Source organism: Varanus komodoensis, unplaced genomic scaffold, assembly GCF_004798865.1.
Source record: "Varanus komodoensis strain SLA01 unplaced genomic scaffold, ASM479886v1 scaffold58, whole genome shotgun sequence".
In the NCBI taxonomy this organism is placed as follows: domain Eukaryota; kingdom Metazoa; phylum Chordata; class Lepidosauria; order Squamata; family Varanidae; genus Varanus; species Varanus komodoensis.
In genome coordinates this window covers 1,457,828-1,479,803 of record NW_025336197.1, presented here as the reverse complement: position 1 = coordinate 1,479,803, position 21,976 = coordinate 1,457,828, and the positions used below count along the sequence as shown (strand labels likewise).

Below are 21,976 nucleotides of genomic sequence, written 5' to 3'. Positions count from 1 at the left end.
ACTAGGAAAACCAGGAAGCCTGGTAATTTCAACAGCCCTCAAAAGATTTTTCTGAAGTGCACCAAGCTAATGGAAATGGTTCATTATTTGCATATGGAATCCATGTGTATAGCCTTTTGGTTCACAAAGTTTTTTTCTAGTGGTTACACTTGCTTCAATACTAATGCATTGATATTCATATTAATATTTGGATTAATAACACAACATATCCATGATTCAGGAGTTGCTATTGTACAACCCGAATTCATAAATATGTCAAATGAATGAAGGTTGTGGAGAAGCAATGTTTGCAAGACTGAACTCACAGCATTTACACTGGGAAGTCTAAATTATATGTCTTGAAGAAAATTCATTAAATATTAAATGTCTTAATAAAAGTAGAAGGCTTGTGGCTTAAACACAGTAAAGAGCACTAGCATTATATCATAGCCTGCTAAGGTATGACACGGCAGTGTCTTAAAAAGCACTGTGGTGTCATACAGTGGCATGTTTAAAAAAAGCAGTAGCAGCTACTTGTATCTGATGGCTGCTGCTTGACCCTTTGGGACAGAGGTCCATCTAGAGTGGTCACGTTTTCTCTTTTTGCAGGAGACAGTACTCTATCTAAAGGGCTCCCAGTGGATCATTCTCTGAAGTTGTCCTCTATTGGAAGGGTTGTCTAGTTCAAGTCCAGGAACAGGAGAAGCCTGGTTGGATCTCTGACGTGCCTGATCCTGCCTAATCTTGGAAGCTAAGCAGGGGCAGGCCTGGGCAGAAGTGGGATGGGTGACTTGAGTGTGTGATTCTATGATTATTGCTGTCAACTGCCTAGAGAGCTTTGGCTATGGGCAGTATAAAAATGTAATAGTAATAATAATAATAATAATAATAATAATAATAATAATAATAATAATGGCATCAGGAAAGAAGGGCCTGCATAGGTCTAAGGGACTAGCCCCTCCCTACAGGGGCATGTGCAGACAGGTAGTGCCCAGGGTTACTGAAAAAGAGAGTTCTTCAAAATAGTTTCTAGTCTGGGTTCACTGAATAACTCTGCTCATCCACAGAGACTCATCTTTTGGTGGCCATAGTTTGCTATCTCTATATAGGAAATAAAGTGCTCTTAAGCAACAAGACAGTCTGTTGTTTGAAAGGAATTAAAGGGAAAACTCAGGTCCCCAGCACTTGGCAACTCAGACTTCCTATACTCCAGGAGAGGGGAGCAGAAGAGTTTTAGGATAAGGAGCCAAATTGTGCCTTATTAGGTCATTCATGGACCAGATGTCAATAGACATGTCCACCAATGCAATTGGCCTGCTTCCCCCACTGCCAATTCATCATTTCTGTACCTAGAGAGGCATGGCGCTCCAGGCTTCTCTGAGCTCTTTCCAGCACTGGTTTAGTGCTGGCTTAGTCCCTTGTTTCGTGCAGTGCCCAGGATGCTCATGGGGGCACCACTGCCATGTGAAGTTACTCAGGTGCCACCAGGAAGCAAGGTGCAACTGTGCTCCGCATTGTGCAAGTCCTTGGCTTTGTGTGGCATCTACTGTCCCTGCAGGAGCTCTGCGTGCAGTGCAGCTGTAGCTCAGCTGCCCAAATCCTCACTGTGTCCTCTGATCAGAGATCATATCAAGAACTCTCCCATGGGCACGTGCAGCAGAATGCCCTCTTACCTCCCATATGAGATGATAGTGTGGATTCTCTTCTTGTGGTTGGAGAAAACTCTTCTAGAGTGCAAGGTCTGGAGACCTAAAAGACTCCTACAAAACTCCAAAAGCTGAATTTGGAAGGCTGGCTAGGGCTTCTTGAGCCATGCTCCAGAAATTATATCATAGTTTAGTGCTACATGAATGCACCTCCGACTTATGCTCTCCCCCAGCTCTTTCTTCCAACACAGCTATGAGAAGGAAATTGGAAGCATTTTCTTCCATTTTCGACTAACTTCAGTTTGTTTTTGCTTTGAAATGGGACTAACTGTTGTTAGCTTTAACTCTGATTTGTACAAATAAGCCAACATCAAACTATGGTTTCCAATCGCAGTGTGTTCAAACAAATCAATGTAAGATTAATCACAGTTCATGATTTGAAGTGACAAACTGTGATTGGCTAAAAATAGAAGTAGATACTTCTAGTCAACTCCTAGTGGCTGTCCTAGTGAAGAAGGGGGGGGGGGGGAGAGAAGGGGAAGGCTTGTGTGCCTAGTGTTAAACCATAGTTTAGGGTTAGATTTGAACCAGCCCAGACAGTAAGTAAAGAGGAGATGCAACTCAGTGGTAGGACAGGTGTTTTGTATGCAGATTCATGTTCTATGCTGGGTACCCCCAGCTGAAAGGATGAGAAAGATGCTTGCGTGAAACTGTATAAATCTGCTAGTCAGAGTAGACTAAGCTAGATACCATCTCAGGTAGGTTCATGGGTGATTTAAAGTGGGCATCTACCTTTTACATGGTTCTGTATTTCCCCAATGCATTGTCAGTGGCATTTGTTGCCTATTCTTTCCATTCTTGCATACTTTAAGAATTATTCACAGCCGCTAGCATGCAGTTCTATTGAATTTAGGCTGTTATGTGGGAAAGACACAAGAGCTATCTTTGTCTTACGGACAAAGCCGGCTGCTTTCTAAAATTAGATTAAGGATTCTGCTGGACCACCAAGGCCTTTATTACTTGCCCGAGGCAGCCAGGCAAGTGACTGAGTTCAAGCCGGTGCTCCAGGCCCTGCTTCCTTAGTTCTGTGGCTCATTCCAGGAATATTGTGTGCTGGGTTGTATCTCCTCCTTCCAAGTCTGTACATTTCTATTCAATTAAGGCTCTTGTGATTCCACAGCATCAGTGCCTACCAGAACAGGGATGCATTTAGATCACAAAACACATGCGTTTTGAACCCAAGATGGTTTTTCTGGCTGAAAAGATGCTTGGCTCTGTGCTTTATAACCTGCTTGAGCCATATTTTAAAAACACAGATAAGCTGCTTTACTAGACTGTGGATTTTTCCCCCAACATGTAACCCTCTGGTTAAGCTTTATAATCGGATGCCTCATGTCATAATCCTAGGAAGTGAGGTGAACAAGGAGGGAGCAAGTTCAAAGAGGTTCAGATGCTAAAATTAATACTTGAATGTTACTGTTTCAATCACCAGCTATGGTTGCCAACTTACGAACCAGCCTCTGGAGCTGCCCCTTGAACCACAGTGTTTGATGTGCATTGATTAGGAAGTGATAAAAGCTTAGCTCCATGCCAAGAAAAGCTCCAGTTGGTGATTTCTGTGGATTGAACATCTGTTAAAACTGAGAACAACAAAAGTATTTCTTCCTGCTCCCTGTTCCTGCCAACTTCTGCCAATGCAGTTAGCATGAATTAATTACAAGCAAATATTTGGGGAGTGTCTTGCATTCAGGAGACTCTGGCCAAAACCTGATTCATGGACACACATTGTGTAAAGCCGCTGAACAGAAGGACAGGAAGCTTCGGTAGGGAAAGAGGGCTTGAAATCTCTTTGGAGGCTTTGGCTGGCATCCTGACCATGGGAAAAAAGAAGGGTAGGAGGAATACCTTTGGCACTACAGATAAGAGAAAACGTGGACAGGCCTGTGCTGCCACCACTATGCTGTGCCATCTCCAGTATGTGTAAGAACTAGAATTACAGCAGGCGAAAGTGCAGACCAGCCACCTACATTTCCCCACTGAACAGCATGTCCATAAGCCAAAAGGGTTGCAATGTGGCAGCCAAAATGCACACCAGAACAGGGGGAAGGAAGGGAGGACGGGCTCAGTGCAGAAGAGCCTGACCTAAAAACATGCAGCAAATATCTTTAAATGTACTCTTCATAAAAAGCAGATCGGATTAATGTTACATGCCAAAAATGAGTGTCTAGGATTTCTCAGAGATTTTACACTTACTGGCCAGCTCTGCAGGACAGATCCAAGACTGAGATGAAGACCATGGCAGTGCCTGCTCTTTATAAATGCCTGGCAGATTGGCACCAGACTCTTTAATGCAGCTGCTGGGATCATGTCCTCCCCCATGCCTGAAGGCTTGCTTTGGGGGTACAGGGCAAACGGCATAGAGCACTGATCCCTAAAACACTGCTGTCACCCCCAGCTTCTGCTGCCTGCAGTAACGCTTTGACTTTGCCAAATGGGCAGCCAGCTCTGACCCCTGGATAAGCTAAAAAAGTGAGGGTAGAGCCTGAAACACCCCTGTGGAAATCATAGGCAGTATCCAAGCCTGCTCACCCATGCATGGGCCCCAGTGCCATTTCAGTTCCGTGTGCAGCCAGGCTAGCAAAGTCCTTCGCATAAGCTTCTCCCGCTGCTTGTGCAGCTGTGAATTTGGACTTCGTGGGGCAAGCCCTGAAACAAGCAAATATACTTGTTCCCTTAACGAGGCAGGGCAGTGACCCTCCTTCACTGAGCTGCCAGCCCCTGCCCCCAGCAGTAAATTCCCATTGTGGAAGCAGTGGGGAGAGTTGACAGGGAATGAAAGAATTGGTGGGGAAGGCCCTAACCCACGCTCCAAGAGGCTCCATGTAGCTCAAGCTCTGATATTATCCCCCTTCTGTTCCTTTCCAGATAATTTCTCTAGTGCTTCCTAGGTAGTGGGACACATTAAACGAACACCCGCACAGGGGAGAGACCTCCATGCAGTCACAGAATATCCATCTAACATGGGTTGTGATGGGAGAGCCGTGCCACATGGGACCCTGGGATCTCAGCTTTCACCTGCTGCAGGAGAGTCTCACTCGAAGCCAAAGGGACTTGGGCACCTCTTATTAAGGGTGGGCTCATAGGAGATATATTTCTGTATTGTGTGCATTATTTCCTCACTTTTCTCTCTCTCCTACATAGATACATCGTTTTTTCAGTCTGAATATTTTATTTTGTCTGTGGTGGGAAGGCAATGCATTAAAGTGAGATCATGCTATGTTGAGTCCTTTGCAAGAGCAGATTCAGGCTAATTAAGTGTCCTGTTGGCAAAGATAGATCTCTACCTATTCCAGCAAACCATCTTTCTCTCCACAATGTGACCGGTATTGATAGTGCCTAAGTGAACCAAAGGCAAAAGAGCCATGCTTTCCCCTGAGGTTCTCCTCTTCCTTTGGGACTTCATTAAAGTTTGTGGAATGGCACAGCAGACCTGTGAGTCACCGGGCTGCTACAATGCTTGGTGTTAAGAGATGAATTAAATCTCACAGCAGCAACAGGGGAAAGGTGTGATCATGATGTTTCTGGGGGCACAGTAGTAATCTCACTTGGCATCAACTCACAAATTAGTTCATGGTTATGATATCATGTCCCCCAGCAAAACTGAAGAGTACCAGAGTTTGCTAGCAGAATTTGCAAGTTTTTCAACAGGGGATCGTTAGCTATGAACTCTTCAAAAATCTATTTGAAATCTTGCCATAGGCTTAAAATTATTTTAAGTGCCCTTTGTCCTTCCATGTCCATAACATCCTTGTTCTTATTTCCAGCTAGCACTCAGGGAACGTTGATTAATATAATTATCACATCATAAAATCCATCAAAACACAGAGAATGATGATAATCTCTGTGGCGCATGGATCAGTTTCACAAATTATCCACTCATTTCCCCCTCTTCTGTAGCTGCTTCTTTTGTAGTTGTGCTGCAATGTACAAGAAATGGGGCATACCTAACTTCGCCCATGTCTTCTTCTAGCGGCCTGCTTCTTTTCACATAGGCGTTGCTTTGTCTACATGGAAAGGAGGTCTGGATAGCTTGTGTGCCAAACATCTGGAGAGAAGTTCACACGTGCTTCCATGCTGATGGAGCTCAGCATGCTGGATGCTGCATGGTGAGTTGCAGGAATGCTTCTCTCCCTTTGGAGCTGACCATATTGCAAGGCATCATCCATGCCTGAAGTAAACGAAGATGCGGCATGATGCAGGGAAGGTTTATTTTTAACTGTAGGCCAATGGGTGGCCAGGGCATGCTTGCCTCAAGTCTGCTTCTTAGAAAGGGCAAAGACGAAGGGAAAACAAGCTCTAATAAAGAGCAATGGATTGTCTCTCCTACAAGCACATATTCTGGCCAGGGCGACTTCTTTTATATTGCTATTTATTTTATATTGTTATTTTTGTATTTTATTGTATTTTATTTTGTGTTGTAAGCCACCCCGAGGCTTCGGCAAGGGGCGGCATAGAAATGTTTTAATAAATAAAAATAAATAAATAAAATTCTAATGAATATTATCTCCACTAACTGAAAGGGAAGCAAAGATTTACTTGGAGAACACAGAGACTTTTCAGAGCAAAGGTCTAATGACTTACCATATTGAGACAGTTGGTGGCATCTTGGCATAAGTCACTACCAGGATAAAATTACACATGCAGATGTCAAACGGAACTAAGATATAGGCCATTCAGGAAATTACAAACCAGCAATCCATGTAAAGAATGCAGCGTTGCGGTGAACAAAGTTTTCTAAGCAATCATGTAGTTGCATTCTAAACTATCTGCAAATACGAAAGAAGCACTGATGGAAGCTCGCTAGAAGACAGTATTGCAAAGAAAGAGGAAAAGGACAAGGAACTTCGTATTAGCAATGCAAATGTGAGCATTGCTTCTAGTGATGTCATGATCTAATGCCCTGAAAAGCCAGTGGATGTGAATGTTTTAGTAGGCATTAGAGGCAGGGGAGAGAGAGAGAGAGAGAGAGAGAGAGAGAGAGAGAGAGAGAGAGAGAGCGCGCGCGCGCGCGCGCGCGCGCGAGCACTGTTCTATTTGCAGTCTTGAGCCATCCCAAGAATCCACAGGAAAAGCAGCACAATAACAATGCTACAGTGTGGATACACACATCACTGGCTTCTGATAATATTGCCAACCACTGGGGTATTGTTGTCTGTCAGCAACATCAGGCTCCTCTGAAGCACTTAGCTCATTTTGCCATTTTTGTAACTCTTTCCCAAGAAATGTATGTAAGCTTGCTCTCTGTATTCCCCATCTATCAGAGAATATATCTACTCTTTTACACCCTAGATTGTAAGATTGTAAGAAAGATGTTTCCTGCCCTTCTAGACAAGGGTGTTCCAAAAGCCCTCTTCAGACCCAACAACCCAATGTTCAATCCATGTATGAGAGGGTTTGTGCCGGTGGGACCCATTTCCTGGCACATGCACATGCACATACAACATGAATATGTTTAGAGAAGGCGCCTTCATGTGCATATCTGTATGTGGGAAAGGTCCATACAATTGTAAATCCTGCTTGATAAAGTTTATTGATTGTGTGGAAACCTGTGTGTGGTTGTACATGCAAAGGGCCCCTCCTGGCAGATGTGCAAGTTGCATGTGCAGATACCAAGGAGCATGCCCAGTCAGCACAGTCCCGTTCTCATGATGTGTGGGTTCTCATGACATGAGAGAACAGATATCTTAATGTTGTGGGTTTGTGTTGTCCAGACACAGTTGTGTCATCCAGACCCAGGAGTACCTGTGTTCCAGGATCAGTTTTTTGAAACTACAGAATCAATAGTCTATTCTGAGGTTTCCATGCTTCACTGCAGCCTCTCTGCTTATCTGGTTCTGGGATTGCCATTTTACCATTGCTGGTTTGGAAAGACCATAGAGTCCCCTGGCAAGGCTGGCCATGGAAGCAGGCACCTCTAGGCTTCAATCTCTGCTGCCTTCAGCTATCTGGCAATATAAGTGTCCTTGCTCACTTTAGTACCATTGGCCAAGTGATGAACCAGTCTCCCTGTTTATGTTTGGAAATAGGAAGATTGCATGAAAATACCCAGATGGAGAAGGAAGAATCACAGCAAAACTGTCTAATTTCTTTTAATAAAGATTTCTTTGAATATGGATTGGCTGGGAGAGGTGGGATCTCTCTGCCACAGAGCTGTAGGTACACTCAAGAGGGAGAAGAGGGGAATCCACCACAGGACTACAGTGAACCAATCAGAAGAAGGCTAATGCAGTCCATAGGCAAGACTAGGGAAAGGGCTTCCATGATGTTTTCCAAGGCCAGAAGGTTGGAGCAGGGAGCTCAGAAACTGTGGTGCTCATGTAACTATGTGACCAACTATTCTGGGCAAACATCTGCACATCATGGAAACACCACAGGGTTGTTCATCATGTTATTTGAATCCAGCATGTGCTCGAATCTGGGCCATCAGATCCAAAGAGGGCAAATGTATGCCCAAAAGCTGGTGGATGCTTGCAGTCACAAAATAGCAATCTCAACTGAGTTTCCAAATGCAGATATTTATGTTCCCATTCTATGGGACAGATATTAGTGCATATCCTAATGCGGCTGTGAGCATTCATTGGCATATTTCTGAAATTTTAGACACTCACAACATTTGGATGTTCAGTGTTAAGTCCTTTTTAGGTTGCAGTCTCATATGTTCTTATACTTGGAACTAAGTCCTGTTAAACTCACTGGGGATGACTTCTGAGCAGGCATGCATTGAATTTCACTCCATATGCCTGCATGTTTTCTGTGTAGGGTTAGGAAATGTTTGAGTAATTTTTGACAAGGTGTTCTATGGTATTTTTCAAATGTTCTTCATTCACCATATGCAACAATGAAAGAAACATGAATCTTAGCTTGCATAAAAGCAAAATGGGTTCCTCAAAGCTGTGAATGCTTGCAAAAAATAATGAAATAAAATAAAATAGTACAAATGAGAAATTGAAAAATCTGCTCTAAGCAGGAAACAAGGTTGGCTTTTTATTTTCGGGCAGCATAAAGAAACTGAGTATTTTAGGAAGAGAAGCCAATTTCCTCTGAACTGCTCACATCTTCTCAGATACCCTGCTTCACAATTGTGAGATCCATGGCCCTAAAAATTTGTCACAGGATGTTAACTTGCAGTTTGATACTTTGTGCTCCACGGTATGCCATCTGCCTAGGTTGTTCCTATGTATTTATCTTCTTGATTACATTTGGGCCTAATTTCTTTTGGGATCACACTGAGTAAATTATATGAAAGTACAAATTTGGAGGCATAATTTTAGAGGATGTCTGAGAAGTTATATGATTAGATAGAATTTATGTCTTAAACATAAGGGCTAAATTAAGTTAAGGCTATCAATAGCTACTTCCATGGTGGGACGGTTGTGCACTCTCTCTCTCCAAACAGAAGCAGGATGCACATCAGGACATTGCACAACCTGGCAGCGCCAGCCTCCTCCACTTCCCAGCCCTGAAAAACACCCCCTTGCCCTCTTTCTGGGTTTAATGGACTGACCTTGCAGAGCCAGGCAGTGTGGTTCTTTCTGCACCAGCTGTAAGAGAGATGAGCGGGCTTGGAACACAGACCCTTAGATCCAAGTGTGGAACCATCCCACAGAAATCTGCCATATATTGCAGAATACTAGGCAGACAGATTGGGTTTAATTTGAGAAATATTGATGCAATTTCTGGTGGATTTTCACCAGCGTTGTAAACACTCTGAATTTGTTCAGGTCAGCTGAATTTAATGGGTCTTACTTTTGAGCAGACATGCATGTGATTGCACTCTAGAATGCTTTTAAGTTGGGAGCATGCCTATTGTTCATTTGCCCTTGAACACAGCAATGCAGAATTGTATTATTAGTGCGGGGGGGGGGGGGGGGGGGGGGAGAATGAGTTAAACACTCAGCTCTTAACTCTGATGTGAGATCAAGCTCATCATAATGTTCAACCTGCTAATTTCATCATAGTTAGAAGTGAATTCTGCTCTGTTGATATGGCTCTATCTTTCACGAGGCTTCCTGAGTGGATGCCATTCCATAGGCTTACATTTTGTTGCACAATTTACGTATAAGTAGACCTATAGTCTAGTCCAACTGCATTGTCACCTGCAAAACTAGGAAACAATGTCCCCAGATTCCAGCCACCTGACTTTTACGCAAACTTGGCTTAATTATGGCCACTGTGGTGCTTTGTAACAATTTAACATATTAGAGTGCAATATGTTATGCTGATTGTAAGCTGACATTGGACAGATGTAGTCTCAAATGGGTTAAGTGATCTCTATTAAAAGATCTCTACTAAAACTTGAAACCATTCCTAGGTTGATTGGAAGCTGATGGAGGAAAGATCCACTTACTCAGTGTCAGTTGAACCTGAAATCCATTGTTACATTGAGAGTAAAAGGATGTGGGAAAGAGCCAGTCAAACAACAGCTTTGCTTGTGTGGCTTATCTGCTTTACCAGTTTTGTGGTAGAAACAATATTCCTAATCTAACAATGCTAGTGTTCAAACATTGTATATCTCTTGGCTCCCAGGTCATGTCAATTTGTGTTGGTGTTCTACCATTTTGGTCCAAAAATTGTTTATTGTTTCTAACTGAAAATGAAAATATTTGATGTCTGAAGATTCAGACATGTTGTGGGGTTTGTGTGTATTCAGGCACATTCCAGCTGATATATTGCATAGATTTGCATCTTCTAATGTTTTGAGCACTCTTCACCATGGCAAGAAATAATTAAAATGACATCATGGAACACTTTACAGATCTTGAATATATTGGAATTCATTAGTTCAGAAGACTTCAAATGCATTAGGTTTTTCCAACTGCTGATTGAAGGCTAGCAATCTCAGCAACTCATACCAATGTGCAAGGACCGGGGTTGCTTTAATGGGTACATATGATATTATTTTTATTCTGCATGGACATCCAATCCATGCTTGCAGCGTATGCATGGCTTCCGCAATCACCAGGAGCAAGAGTCCCCAGAAGGCTGAAACTCCTGCTTCCCAGGGATAACATCAAGCCAAGGAGGCGGACAATCTGGCCCAATTCATCAACTGCAGGACATGTGTGTCCCCCTCCCTGCCAGTAGGAACACTTAGCTCCAGGTGATAGCTGCCGTGGAACTGCAGAAATGAAGGGAAAAGAAGCTCTAGTCCAGTTTAAGCAGAGATTTAATTGTCTTAGTGCCTTGAAAAACCGATCAGCTCTTCCTATTCCCTCAACTCCCATTCTCTTGCATAACTTGCCATTTTAGTTTATAAGGCAGATGGCAGGATTGGTCTTTCTTCCTGATTGATGTGAGCAGCTTGGGAGACAATAATAGTCTGGAAAGTGGGCTAAAAATGGCAGTAAATAATACCAAGAAAATATACTACAGAAAATTGTGATCAGCTTTGGCTTGGAGTAGGTGCTAAACTGAACAAGGTCGGTAATATTTACCTGCTAAAACTATAACACATAAAGTAGGCCACAGATACTTATTTAGCCTCTTTATGTAGATGTGTTATCAACTACTGAGAGAAATTAAACAATACGAAGCTTGACAGAAACATCTAATTAAATTCAGCATGGAACCCGTACCTGAAATAAATTTGTTCTTTTATATTAGGATATCATGAGTGTCAGACCTCTACATATGTGATTTCACAACAATTCTGTGTCACAAGTAATTCATTTTATTTTGCTTTATATGAACGAATGAATTTCCTAGTACCACCTGGTTTCCAGGTCCTGAGCTACTAGTCTATAACTGGGCTTCACACAACCATGGGAAGCTAGCAAATACATTAGAAGTCATGGTTTCTACTCTCCCCTTGCTTGCCATGCCTCTCCGGAAGGGTTACAAAACAAGCTCTTGCAGAAGAGAGTCCTCCTTCACTATGTTAATTTTATTATTCCACTGGAATTCAGATGCAGTGGATGGCCCTGGCATGTGAAAAAAATATGTCATTGACTTCCACAGAAATGTTTTAAGGATGCAATCCGTGCATCCCTTGTTGGCTGGGAAACAGTAGAAGTTGTTGGATTTTTTATCTGTCTAAACATGCATAAGATTTAAGTTGTGATTCCCCCTTGTGCACGTATAAATAGGAAGCATTTTGCTGTGTCGTATGCAAAGATGTGTTTAAATGTACATTATATTGTAGCTGCTTTATTTTGAAAAGTACAATGTTAATGCTAGGCCCCTTCAGCACTGATTTTTGCTCAGTGTATTGAAGTAAAATGTAAACAAAAATATTTTAATGCTAGTTAGAATTAATGTTTAATAGAACGGGAAAATATAGTAAAATATAGGCCTACAAGGACAAAACTCATACCAAAAGGAATTCTATTTAAAGAACCATAAGGTCATATCTGATCTGTATTTTACTATCAATAATTCACTTAAGTAGTGACTGAATTATCAAGTCATGCAAAAGATGAATTCATTCTAAAAAAACCCCCACTATATGTGACTTTACTCTGAATTACCAAAAGCCACAACCTATTTTCAAATTCAAGTGTAGCTGCAGCCGTGTTAGAGTTACTTACATCACTTTCATGGCCTTCTCGAAGATTGTACGTGAGATCATGCTGAATTTCTTCAACAAACTTATGAGCATATTCTGGGTAAAGGTCTAACACTTCAAAGAGTCCTTTGAGAATAATACATTGGAGGTCACAGTAGGTTAGAGCTTTCACATCAGCATTTGTTTTAATCACTTGGTCCTTAATTGAGAGGTTTGCTCCAATTAAATCTCCTTTACCTAAAAGAAGACAGAAGATGAGAGTGCCATAATTCCATAATGAGGCTTCTACTTTATACAAAAACACAGAGCAGCAAAGACATGTAATGCGGCATGCACAGAAGCCACATTACAAAGATGTGGAAACTTGTACTAGCACACAAAACTTCTAAGGGAAGTCAGAATCTATTTTATTTTATTTTTGGGGAAATCTGGTGCATATCACTCAAATACAGGATGGGAGCAGTAAGTAGGATAACCATGGACATGAAATCAGGGCTGAAGTCTACCAGTGGTATCCTAATATGAGTATGTTTCTTGGCAGGAGACTCAGTAGCTCAAAGCTATTACCTTAAAACTACAGCGGTACCTTGGCTCACGAACATAATCCATTCTAGGACTCTGGTCATGACCCAAATTGGTCGTGAGCCAAGTTAAATTTCCCCATAAGGTTCAATGTAAATAAGGCTAATCCGTTCTGTAACCATTTTTTAAATAAGAAAAATGTGAAGCAAAGTGACAACAACAAAGATTGCGGGCATTCCCCCCATCCCCCGAGCACAAGCGGGGCCATCTCCCCCCCCCCCCCAGCATGACTGAGATCGTGTCTGTCATCCCTGCAGGTGCCCATCATCCCAGAGCACTGGGGGGTTGGGGGGAGAGATGGGTGTGATCGCGGGCACACTGGAGGAGGAAGAGATGGGCACAAACAGTGCACTGGGGGTGGGAGAGATGGGCGCAATCTCGACCATCTCCCCCCTGCCCCCAGCATGATCGTGGCCATCTCCCCACTTGGGGGTGGGGTGGGGAGATGGCCACGATTGTGCTGGTTGGGGGGGGGGATGGCCGAGATCGCGCCCGTCTTTCCTGCAGAAGTGCGCCTTTGATCACTCACGCCTTCCCTGCACAAATGCAACTGCGATTGTGGCCATCTCCCCACTTGGTGGGGGTGGGGGGAGATGGCTGTGATCTTGGTCGCCACCCAATGCGGAGTTTGTGACCCACGTCAAAAGTTTAATGAAACTTTTATTCGTGACCTGATTTGTTTGTGAACCAAGGCGTTCGTGAGCCGAGGTACCACTGTATTTGTGTCTGTCTGGAATCACAGCATTACTTGCATGCTGCCAAGTTTCACTCCAGCTAAGGAAGACATCTGGAAAGAGACCCCACGGCGATCCACGGCTAGCACTCTGGAGGTTGTGCCACTGGAAATCAGCACTTGTGCCATGTCAGTACTGCTTGCTAGGTGCTTCCCAAGAAATGTGCATTTTGTGCCTGGGGCACAGGGGAAATGTCCCTGAGTCCCACATCCTGCAAGTATAAGACTAGGGAATCCTTTTTTGCCAGAAGGGTGCCTCAGGGTGCTCACCAATGACTGACTTGTCCATTTCCTACCTGTCATTCCCCAGTCATTATGACCAACCGATGTAACACCACCACCAGTGCTAGTTTCCTGAGATCGCAATCCGGATTTATCCAGACTAGGCAAAAAGCCTTGCTTGCAAGCACAATTAAGTCTGCAGGGGGAAATGTTTATTTAGCACCCTCCCCATGATGAGCAACATTTTGACATTCTATGTGCCAGCAAACGGCCCCTCCATCCTGTCCTCTTCCAGGGAAAAGGGTAAGATCCTATCTGGCCAGGTTGTCCAGACGGCTCAGGACCGGCACATCAAGTATTTATAATTTGGGGTGGCAGTAAAGAGCAGAGAAGCACTTACCTAGAATTGCCAGCACCATGCTGTCTTTTAGAACTTCCATGGAACCTGAGCACACAAAATAGATAGCCTGCAAGGCATCTCCCTGCCGGAGAAGGTACTCCCCAGGAGCACAAAAGGAGGTTTTGATATGCAGAGACAGAGACCTGAGGCAACCGCGGCTGGCACACGCAAAGAGGGACAGCTGCAGAATCTCCTTGTTCAAGTGCATGGTGATATCTGAGCGCAGCTCATCTGGAAAGTCCTTTAAAAGCTGTCCAGAAAAGGAACATGGTTTCCCTGTTTAATGTCAGTAATCTGTTCTTTTGCCAAAATTATCTGCATTTTTAAAAATAATCTTCATAGCATCTCTTCACTGTACCATGTGCGCCAAGTCACTAACTTGTTGGGCTGTGCATCTACACTGTGCGTAGTATTTCTGTTGTTCCAAAAGCAAACAAAGATTCATAACCTGAATATCCTGGCCTGGTTTACACATAATTATAGGTAGCTTGTTGAAATCTGGCTTGTTGTTCTGCCTGAACCTATCCCCACAGAACAACCATCCCATAAAACATAAATAGAAGCCATGGTTTATTTTTGGCTTAAAAAATATGGCTTGTTTAATCATGGTTTGTTACAATGCCTGAATCCAGAACTGTGACTTATTCCTGGCTAATTTGCACTGCCATCCACGCTAAAAGAGATGTGCCTGGAAAAAGCATCCTGCAAGACTATTCTGAAGGCTGATAACACTGGTGTGAGAGAGAAACAAACAGATAACAGGCAAAACAATCTGTAATGTGTTATTTCCAACACACATTATGGCTAAAACAACAGACCATAGTTAGCATACCACATGGCTTTGCATTTTGAGCAAATATAGCCAGAATCTCTATCTGGATAAAAACAGCACTGCAGAATTTTGACTGCAGCCTGTAGATCGAATCTTATAATAAGAATTATGGTACCCAGTGGACCTTCTCAGTTGCTGTGCTAAAGCTCTGCAATGCCCTTTTAGGAAAGGTATGCCTCACACCATCACTCCCCGTTTAAAGATGGATAATGAAGAGCATTTTCTTTCAGCGAGTGCTCCGAGGTTACCATTCTTAGGTTGTTTTATGCTCCCCCTGTGTTTTGTTGCTTCTATCAATACTATCAATTTACTATCAAGAAAATGGGACTTGAGGCTGCCTAGATTGCTAGCAAGTAACACATTTGAAAATAAAACCTTTTGGGACACAATTCAGTAAGGGTGACTGACACCCTCTGAACTTGGTCGATTATAGATGTCTGAAGGGAGGGAGGGCGGGTGGGCAGGAGCAACATGGAGGTGAAGCCTGCACAGTAGCTCGCTGGCTGGTTGGGGCTATCTAGCTGCAGTGCGCTGGGGACAGGAAGGGTGGCTGTGGATCCATCAGGATATACCCCATCCTCTGGAATGTCACCTGATCCCCTTTTCGGAGGACTCTGTTATCATCTCAGGGAAACGGCTGGCGTGTTTCTTTCCATGCTGGATCTGAGGGTGGGAAGACACTTTGGAGCTGGAGATCAGAACAATCCCATCTTGATGCTTTCTAGGGGCCATAAGAACTCTGTTTACCTTTAGCTGATTTTATGGATATACCACCAATGTTACATTACCTTTGCCTATTTATATATTTACAGTCTGTTTGAATGGACAAATGTAAATTGTTGCTTGTTTTTAATTCCTAAATATTGCTTTATTTCACTTGTATTGTGACCCGAAACATTCCATAGTGAAGCAGAATGTATGTTTTGAAAATAGGCTCCTGGAGCAAGGAGCATGCCAGTGTGTGTAATGGTTAGAGTGTGGCACTGGGACTTGGGAGATCTGGGTTCTAGGCCCACTCAGCCATGAAGGTCACTGGGTGACTTTGGGCTAGTCATGGACTCTCAGCCTAGCCTACCTCACAGGGTTGTTGTGCGTATAAAATAGAGATGTGGAGGAAAATAATATAAAATAACTTGGGTCACTTGCAAGAGACATGGGCAGGCTAGATAAATAAATAGGCTAATGTTCTGTTTCCTGTGCCTTGTTCCATCATGGCTTTGGGAAAGGCACACTTCACCCAACCCACTTTAAAATATTGCATATTTTTTCTTCCTCAGGACACATGTACATATAGTTCTAGCTGCCAGAGGGTACATAAGAAATATTCGCCATTAGAGAGTAGCAGAGAGAAGCCACCACATAGTAACCTTTCCCAGTAATAAATCCTTTTATAAATGTCGTTATTGGTAAGTTTTCTGGGGCAAAAATTAAAAATGAGTTGAATCCAGACTCAGTCATACCATAAAATAGACCCATTGAAAGCAAAGTGAATTCATTTAGTCATGGCTTACCTCTTGCAGGGATTTCCAATGGCCCACTCCAAACATGACTAAGTCTAAATCCAACCTGATAACTTTATCATGTGTAACAAAATATCCCAGAAATAAAACTCTGCTAAAATGACTAAATAAAGCATTCTTAGGAAAAAATGATTTAAAAACAAAGAATTACCTCATTGGAATCTATTCCATTATTGACAGACCAGGTTGTTTGGAAATATTCAAGCATTCTTTGTTTTAACTGCTGTGGAAGGTGATGGACCCTTATGAAATCTTTGAGATCCTTGGTTCTTGTGTGATAAAGGGACCATCTGGAGTACATCCGCTGAATAATAGCAGTCACATTACCAAACACCAAGGCATGCATCAAAGCTGTAAAACACAGATAGTTTGCTGATGCAGTGAATAACAGCACAGTCACCACAAACCATGCTGAAGAACCAGTAAAGAAGTAGAGGTTTGTGGGCACACAACTACAGCCATTCAGAAGTAATCACTGATTAAAACCTTGCTTTTTAGAAGATCTTCTCCTCACCTTGAGCCATCCCAGTACTTTAGACCACAACTCTCAGCATCCCTGACCTTTGGTTGTGGTGTCTGGTGCTGGTGGGAACTGGCCCCAAACATTTGAAGAGCACTAGGTTCGGCAAGATCATCCTAAAAGGAGACAACTTAAAAACTGTTTCTCCCTGCAACTCCAATTGTGCCATTTTTCCCTTGCCAGCTCTCTGACCAGTGTTAATATTTCTGCAAACCTCCAAGAGAAAGATTTCCAAATCATATTTCTCCTTTCTCTTTGTGACACATGCTGCCACTCTATTTTTCAATTGCCAGTTGTTTCCTGCTTGTGTTATATTCCTGACCCAGAAAGTCTTGACAATAGCAATCTGCAAAGGCAGTTCATATTGCAATAATAATAGATATTGTATATTTCTGGAACATTGGCTCTTTTGAAAATGTAAACAGAATCTTTAAAATATCACAATAGGTATTCCTTTTCTGTACATCATGAAAAGGATGTACAGAAAAGGTAAGCTACATTTTTGATGTAGCTTAAATATAGTCCTGTCAATCTATTAAAATTAGTGTGTGTTTGGTCAATGATATTCAGTGGGAGGACTGCACTTGAGACTAACACAGGCATCTTCTTGAATATTTCTTGAACATTTCCAAGCTCTCTCTCCAGGCTTAGTTACAGCCTGCTCACTATCTGTGCATTGATATTACCATAGTTTTGCTTAGCTAACAGTAACATGCACTGGTCTAATTAATATGACTTTTTGCTCCTTGTTAGAAAGATACCAATTTGTTTTCAAAACAGAATGAGGCTATTAATTCAGCATGAAGCAAGATTTTTTCCCCTTACATCCTTTTTGCATGAATATTTTCCTCAGTATTGAGATGTATCAGCACCAGGTTTTCCTAAATGAGGAAATTATAACTGAGAAGTTCCATGGAGCAAACTCAGATAATGATAAGCATTCTACACTTCATCTAGAGCCATTAGATGAGTTTCACAGCCAGCCTGAACCAACAGATTTGGTTCTGGAAGCCTTTGTGCGCCAGTCCGCCCATCCTTTCGCCAACCCAAGTCTCAGATTATAAACAAGATTCCCTTCTATGCATTCATTAATTCATGGTCTGGCATAGGGTGACCATGCATCCTATTTTAGAGTACACTGCTTGATTTGAAGGGCTGCTGGAAGACTGAAAGAGGTATAAAGGTAAAGAAGCATCAGCAGAGAAAGCCCAATGGCTTAAAAGTTGCCCAGTGGTAGCACCTGTGCTGCAGAACCAGGAAGATACACAGCTCACCTGGTCACAGTCTTCCACATGTAGGCTGTATCCAAATGGTAGTCCATTGCAATGAAGGCAACCTAAGTTACTCATGGCTGACTGAAGTCCCATTCACTTCAATGGATCTAAGTAGGACTGGCATTGGATACAAGCATCTGGTGAACTGTACTGTTAAATTATAATTGAAAGCCAGTGCAAGATAGTGGTTTGAATGCTGGACAGGGACTCAGAAGAGCCATCTTCTAGTCTCCACACATGCAGCTTTCTCACTCTAACCTACCCCACATAGTTGTTCTGAGGACAACAAGTGGGGTGGAGAGGAAGATCAGGGATACTGCTTTGGGCTTCTTGGAAGAGCAGCAGTACATAAATGCAGCAAGTATATATTTGCATGTGCAACATTTATGCAAATAGGTGTCCTCTTTTGTTTTGTTTTTTTAGTGATGAATTCTCTCTTTTGGGGGAATTCAGAAGTGGCCACCCTCAGCCTGGCAGAACCCCTCATTCCACCTGCTCTGGGCTAGGGCCTATCTGGGGTTTGCTCTGTGATACTTCATAGGAAACTACTGTCCATTTGAAGCAGCTTAAGATCTCACTCCTTTGACTGACTTAATCTTAAAAACTGACAATAGTTTAGAGCACATCCAAACAGCAACATTTCCTGATCCATCTGTATATTCTTGATGATCATAGGCTGGATAATTCTTATATGAAATCACAGCTATACTTCATTCAGGAAACATACTGCTACTCTTATTTCTATTTCTACCTTGTTGTACTAATAAATGTGGACTGGTGCAGAGACTGTGTTCAGATGAGCTGTAATGAGGTAGAGATAATTAGGGTGAGTTAGCAGAGGCTGAATCAGCTCTTTCCATCAAGTTTCCAGTAGCCCCCATGATGTGAAAGGAATCCCATGATATTGCTTCCAAGTTCTGAGCTGCGGCATTTCCCTAAACAGCAGGCTTTTCAGTTTTTATACCTTTGTCAATCTGACAAAGGTTGAGCAAGATGCCCCAGAGTGCCCTATCTTTAATGTAAAATCAACTGAATATGTGGAGCCAGTCTAAAAGAGAAGAGTTGAGAGATATTCCTTTTCATTACAATCAGAGTAGTGAAAGATTAAATATTCTCTTATTCTTGTTAGTGAAAGAAAAAGAGTAAGATGTGCTTTTTAAATTGTAGGTGCAGTGAAAAACAATCTGCAGCAAAATGAGCATTAATGCTACCTTCACCAATAACTACAACAATCACAGCTGTTTGGAAAAGCAGCGTGAAATTCACACAGGCGTAAATTTTGCAGGCATAATTAGCCATGCTGCACTCTGTTTCCAATCTGATAGTCTGATAAACAGCACAATGTCCTTTTGACTGTGGTTTCTGACTGGCTGCATCTTTCTTTAAAAAGGACTTGTTGATTAGTTTACTATTCAGATTTTGTTTTCATTTGTTTTGAAATATGAATTCTGAATAGCTATTTTCCCCTTTTTCCGTTGCAGAAGCTTGACCAGTATTCTGAAACTTCTTTTCGACTGCTGTGCACTGTATGGCGCGCCCACTTACCTCCGATCAGCATTGTGCAAATGGAGAAGATCTTTTCAGCATCGGTATTGGCTGAAACATTGCCAAACCCAACACTGGTGAGACTGCTGAGTGTGAAGTACAGGGCAGCAATATAGGCACTTCTCAGTGATGGGCCTCCTGATGTGTTATTGCCATAGTACGGAGACTCCAACCGCTTTCCCAGCTCATGAAGCCAACCTGGAGACAGAGAAACACAGTCCCATGATCAAATATGAGTAACTACAGTGAGCCTTCAGAATACCTTAAACCCAGAAGGCAGGACTTGGTCTATTTGATCCTTAATGCGCTTATGTACCCCCACTTAAAATTGCTTGACTAGTCCTCTGCAATATGACATAATTACTGAGTGGAAGACAATCAATTATGTCCACTTGCAGGGTGCCCAGTAATTAACAATAACATCTATGCTGTTGAATTGACTCAGGTGAACGGTTGAAGGCCACCAATGTGGTGAACATCTCTGTACTCTTCTGTCTTTCTCCAGGCCTCTGCTCAAAATCTGTCTCTTCAGTAAAGTCTTTGTCTTATGTGGCCTGCTTCTCATGTGCAGCGCGGTGTGTTGAGTGTGGGTGGTAGAATGAACTGTACCACTTCAGACTGCAGGCAGGTGGCTGCATTCCTAGATACCTTCCCATGCCAAAACCAGAAAACCACCAGCAGCAAAGAACTCACAAGCTGCGCTGGCTGTTTGCACAGCAGGAGATCACATGTGTGACCCTCCAGATGTTGCTGCACTATAACTCCCATCAGCTCCAGGGTTGCAGCCAATACTGAGGGATGATGGGAGTTGCAATTCAACAACATCTGGAAGGTAGGAGTGGAACGAACACTGTTGGAATCCACCCCTCCACACATTCTTGGGTTTGGCCTGGCCTTCCAAAGAAAGCTGGGCCAAGAGGAAGCCCATGAACGCTTGCCAAGCCTGGTTGCGCAAATTGCAACTTTCTTCCATGTCAGTAACAGGAGCCCAAAAGGCTGGCTTCGGCTGGTGTGGAGGAGACATGTTGTTTGTGCAGGGGTTGCAGGGTTGGGCATTTGGTCGTGAGGGAAGGCAGGCCCCCCGACCAGTACCAGTGCTGTCTGATGTGCCAGAGAAGCCATCAACTTGCAGTGGGAGGAGCTGCTTTCCTGGCAGGCCCCTCACCACAGAGCATTACAATGTGAAAGAGAAGGAAATGAGGCAGGTGGGCCATCTGGGGGCATTTCAGGTTCCAAACTTGGGGAATAGGAGTCTCTACACACTGGCAATCACGTTCACTGTGCCTACGGCAGTATAATCATTCTGGCCCATATACCACAGGTCACTCTCTGCCATGCAAACAGATGGGAGGCAGATACAAGTTCAGCTCAGGGCATGTGGCTTACAGGGCTGGATAAGCTGCATGACTGATTGCGTCGGGACAGTGAACAGGCCCAGCTACATTCGCTCAAAGGGTTGGAAGGGCAAGTAGCTCTTATATATTGTGAGCATATGTTGAAAATGTGTTGCAGTGACACAGGCACGATACCAGAGGCCCTTGTGACGAAGAACCCTTTTTTAAACAAACAGAATAAATTCAGCAACAGTGGCTGAAGTGGGCATATTTTTGGCCCCTACATGACAGAGCTAAACAACAGTTCTGTAGAACAATCCTAAAATGGGATGAGTCAGCCAAGTAAGGGTGCCTGAATCGCATTTTTGCCTAAAGATTGTCAATTGCATATATTTTGCTAAAACTGATGTTTGTAAATAAACAAGTGAGCAAGCAAATAAATATCTAAGGATACCAGTTTGGCAAAGGAAAGCAATCCCCCCCCTCAAAAAAGTAATCACTTGGAAACTATTTGTTTTGAGTTAGTTCTTTTTCTGTTTTAAAGTGCTAGATTTTGAATACCACTTTAGAAGCATAATTTGTTATTCTGACCTATTTTGAACAAATATTTTTGGAATTTTTTGTCTGGGTTCTCTATTTTTGACTGGGTGCAAAGTCTTAATATGCAAATTTATGCATAGACTGTCAAGATAGATAGATAGAAACCTTTAGAATTCAGAAACACATTCTTTTACCGTTACTTTACACAGTTCAGCAGAATGAACAAGAACACCACAATCTTTGTTAATCAAAGTGAAGGACACTCATCTGTCTCAAATCTCAGGC

General features: G+C 42.8%; 1 protein-coding gene across 1 annotated transcript in view; it reads right to left on the bottom strand.

The window, feature by feature from the left end:
• KCNH8 (potassium voltage-gated channel subfamily H member 8) overlaps positions 1-21,976 on the bottom strand; it is a 191,847-nt gene that overhangs the window by 27,835 nt on the left and 142,036 nt on the right. The window contains exons 8-11 of the mRNA XM_044449406.1: positions 19,818-20,015; positions 16,630-16,829; positions 14,127-14,376; positions 12,212-12,426 (exon numbers count right to left, since the gene is read on the bottom strand). Coding sequence (XP_044305341.1) covers positions 12,212-12,426; positions 14,127-14,376; positions 16,630-16,829; positions 19,818-20,015 — 863 coding nt within the window. The remainder of the gene's footprint in view (positions 1-12,211; positions 12,427-14,126; positions 14,377-16,629; positions 16,830-19,817; positions 20,016-21,976) is intronic.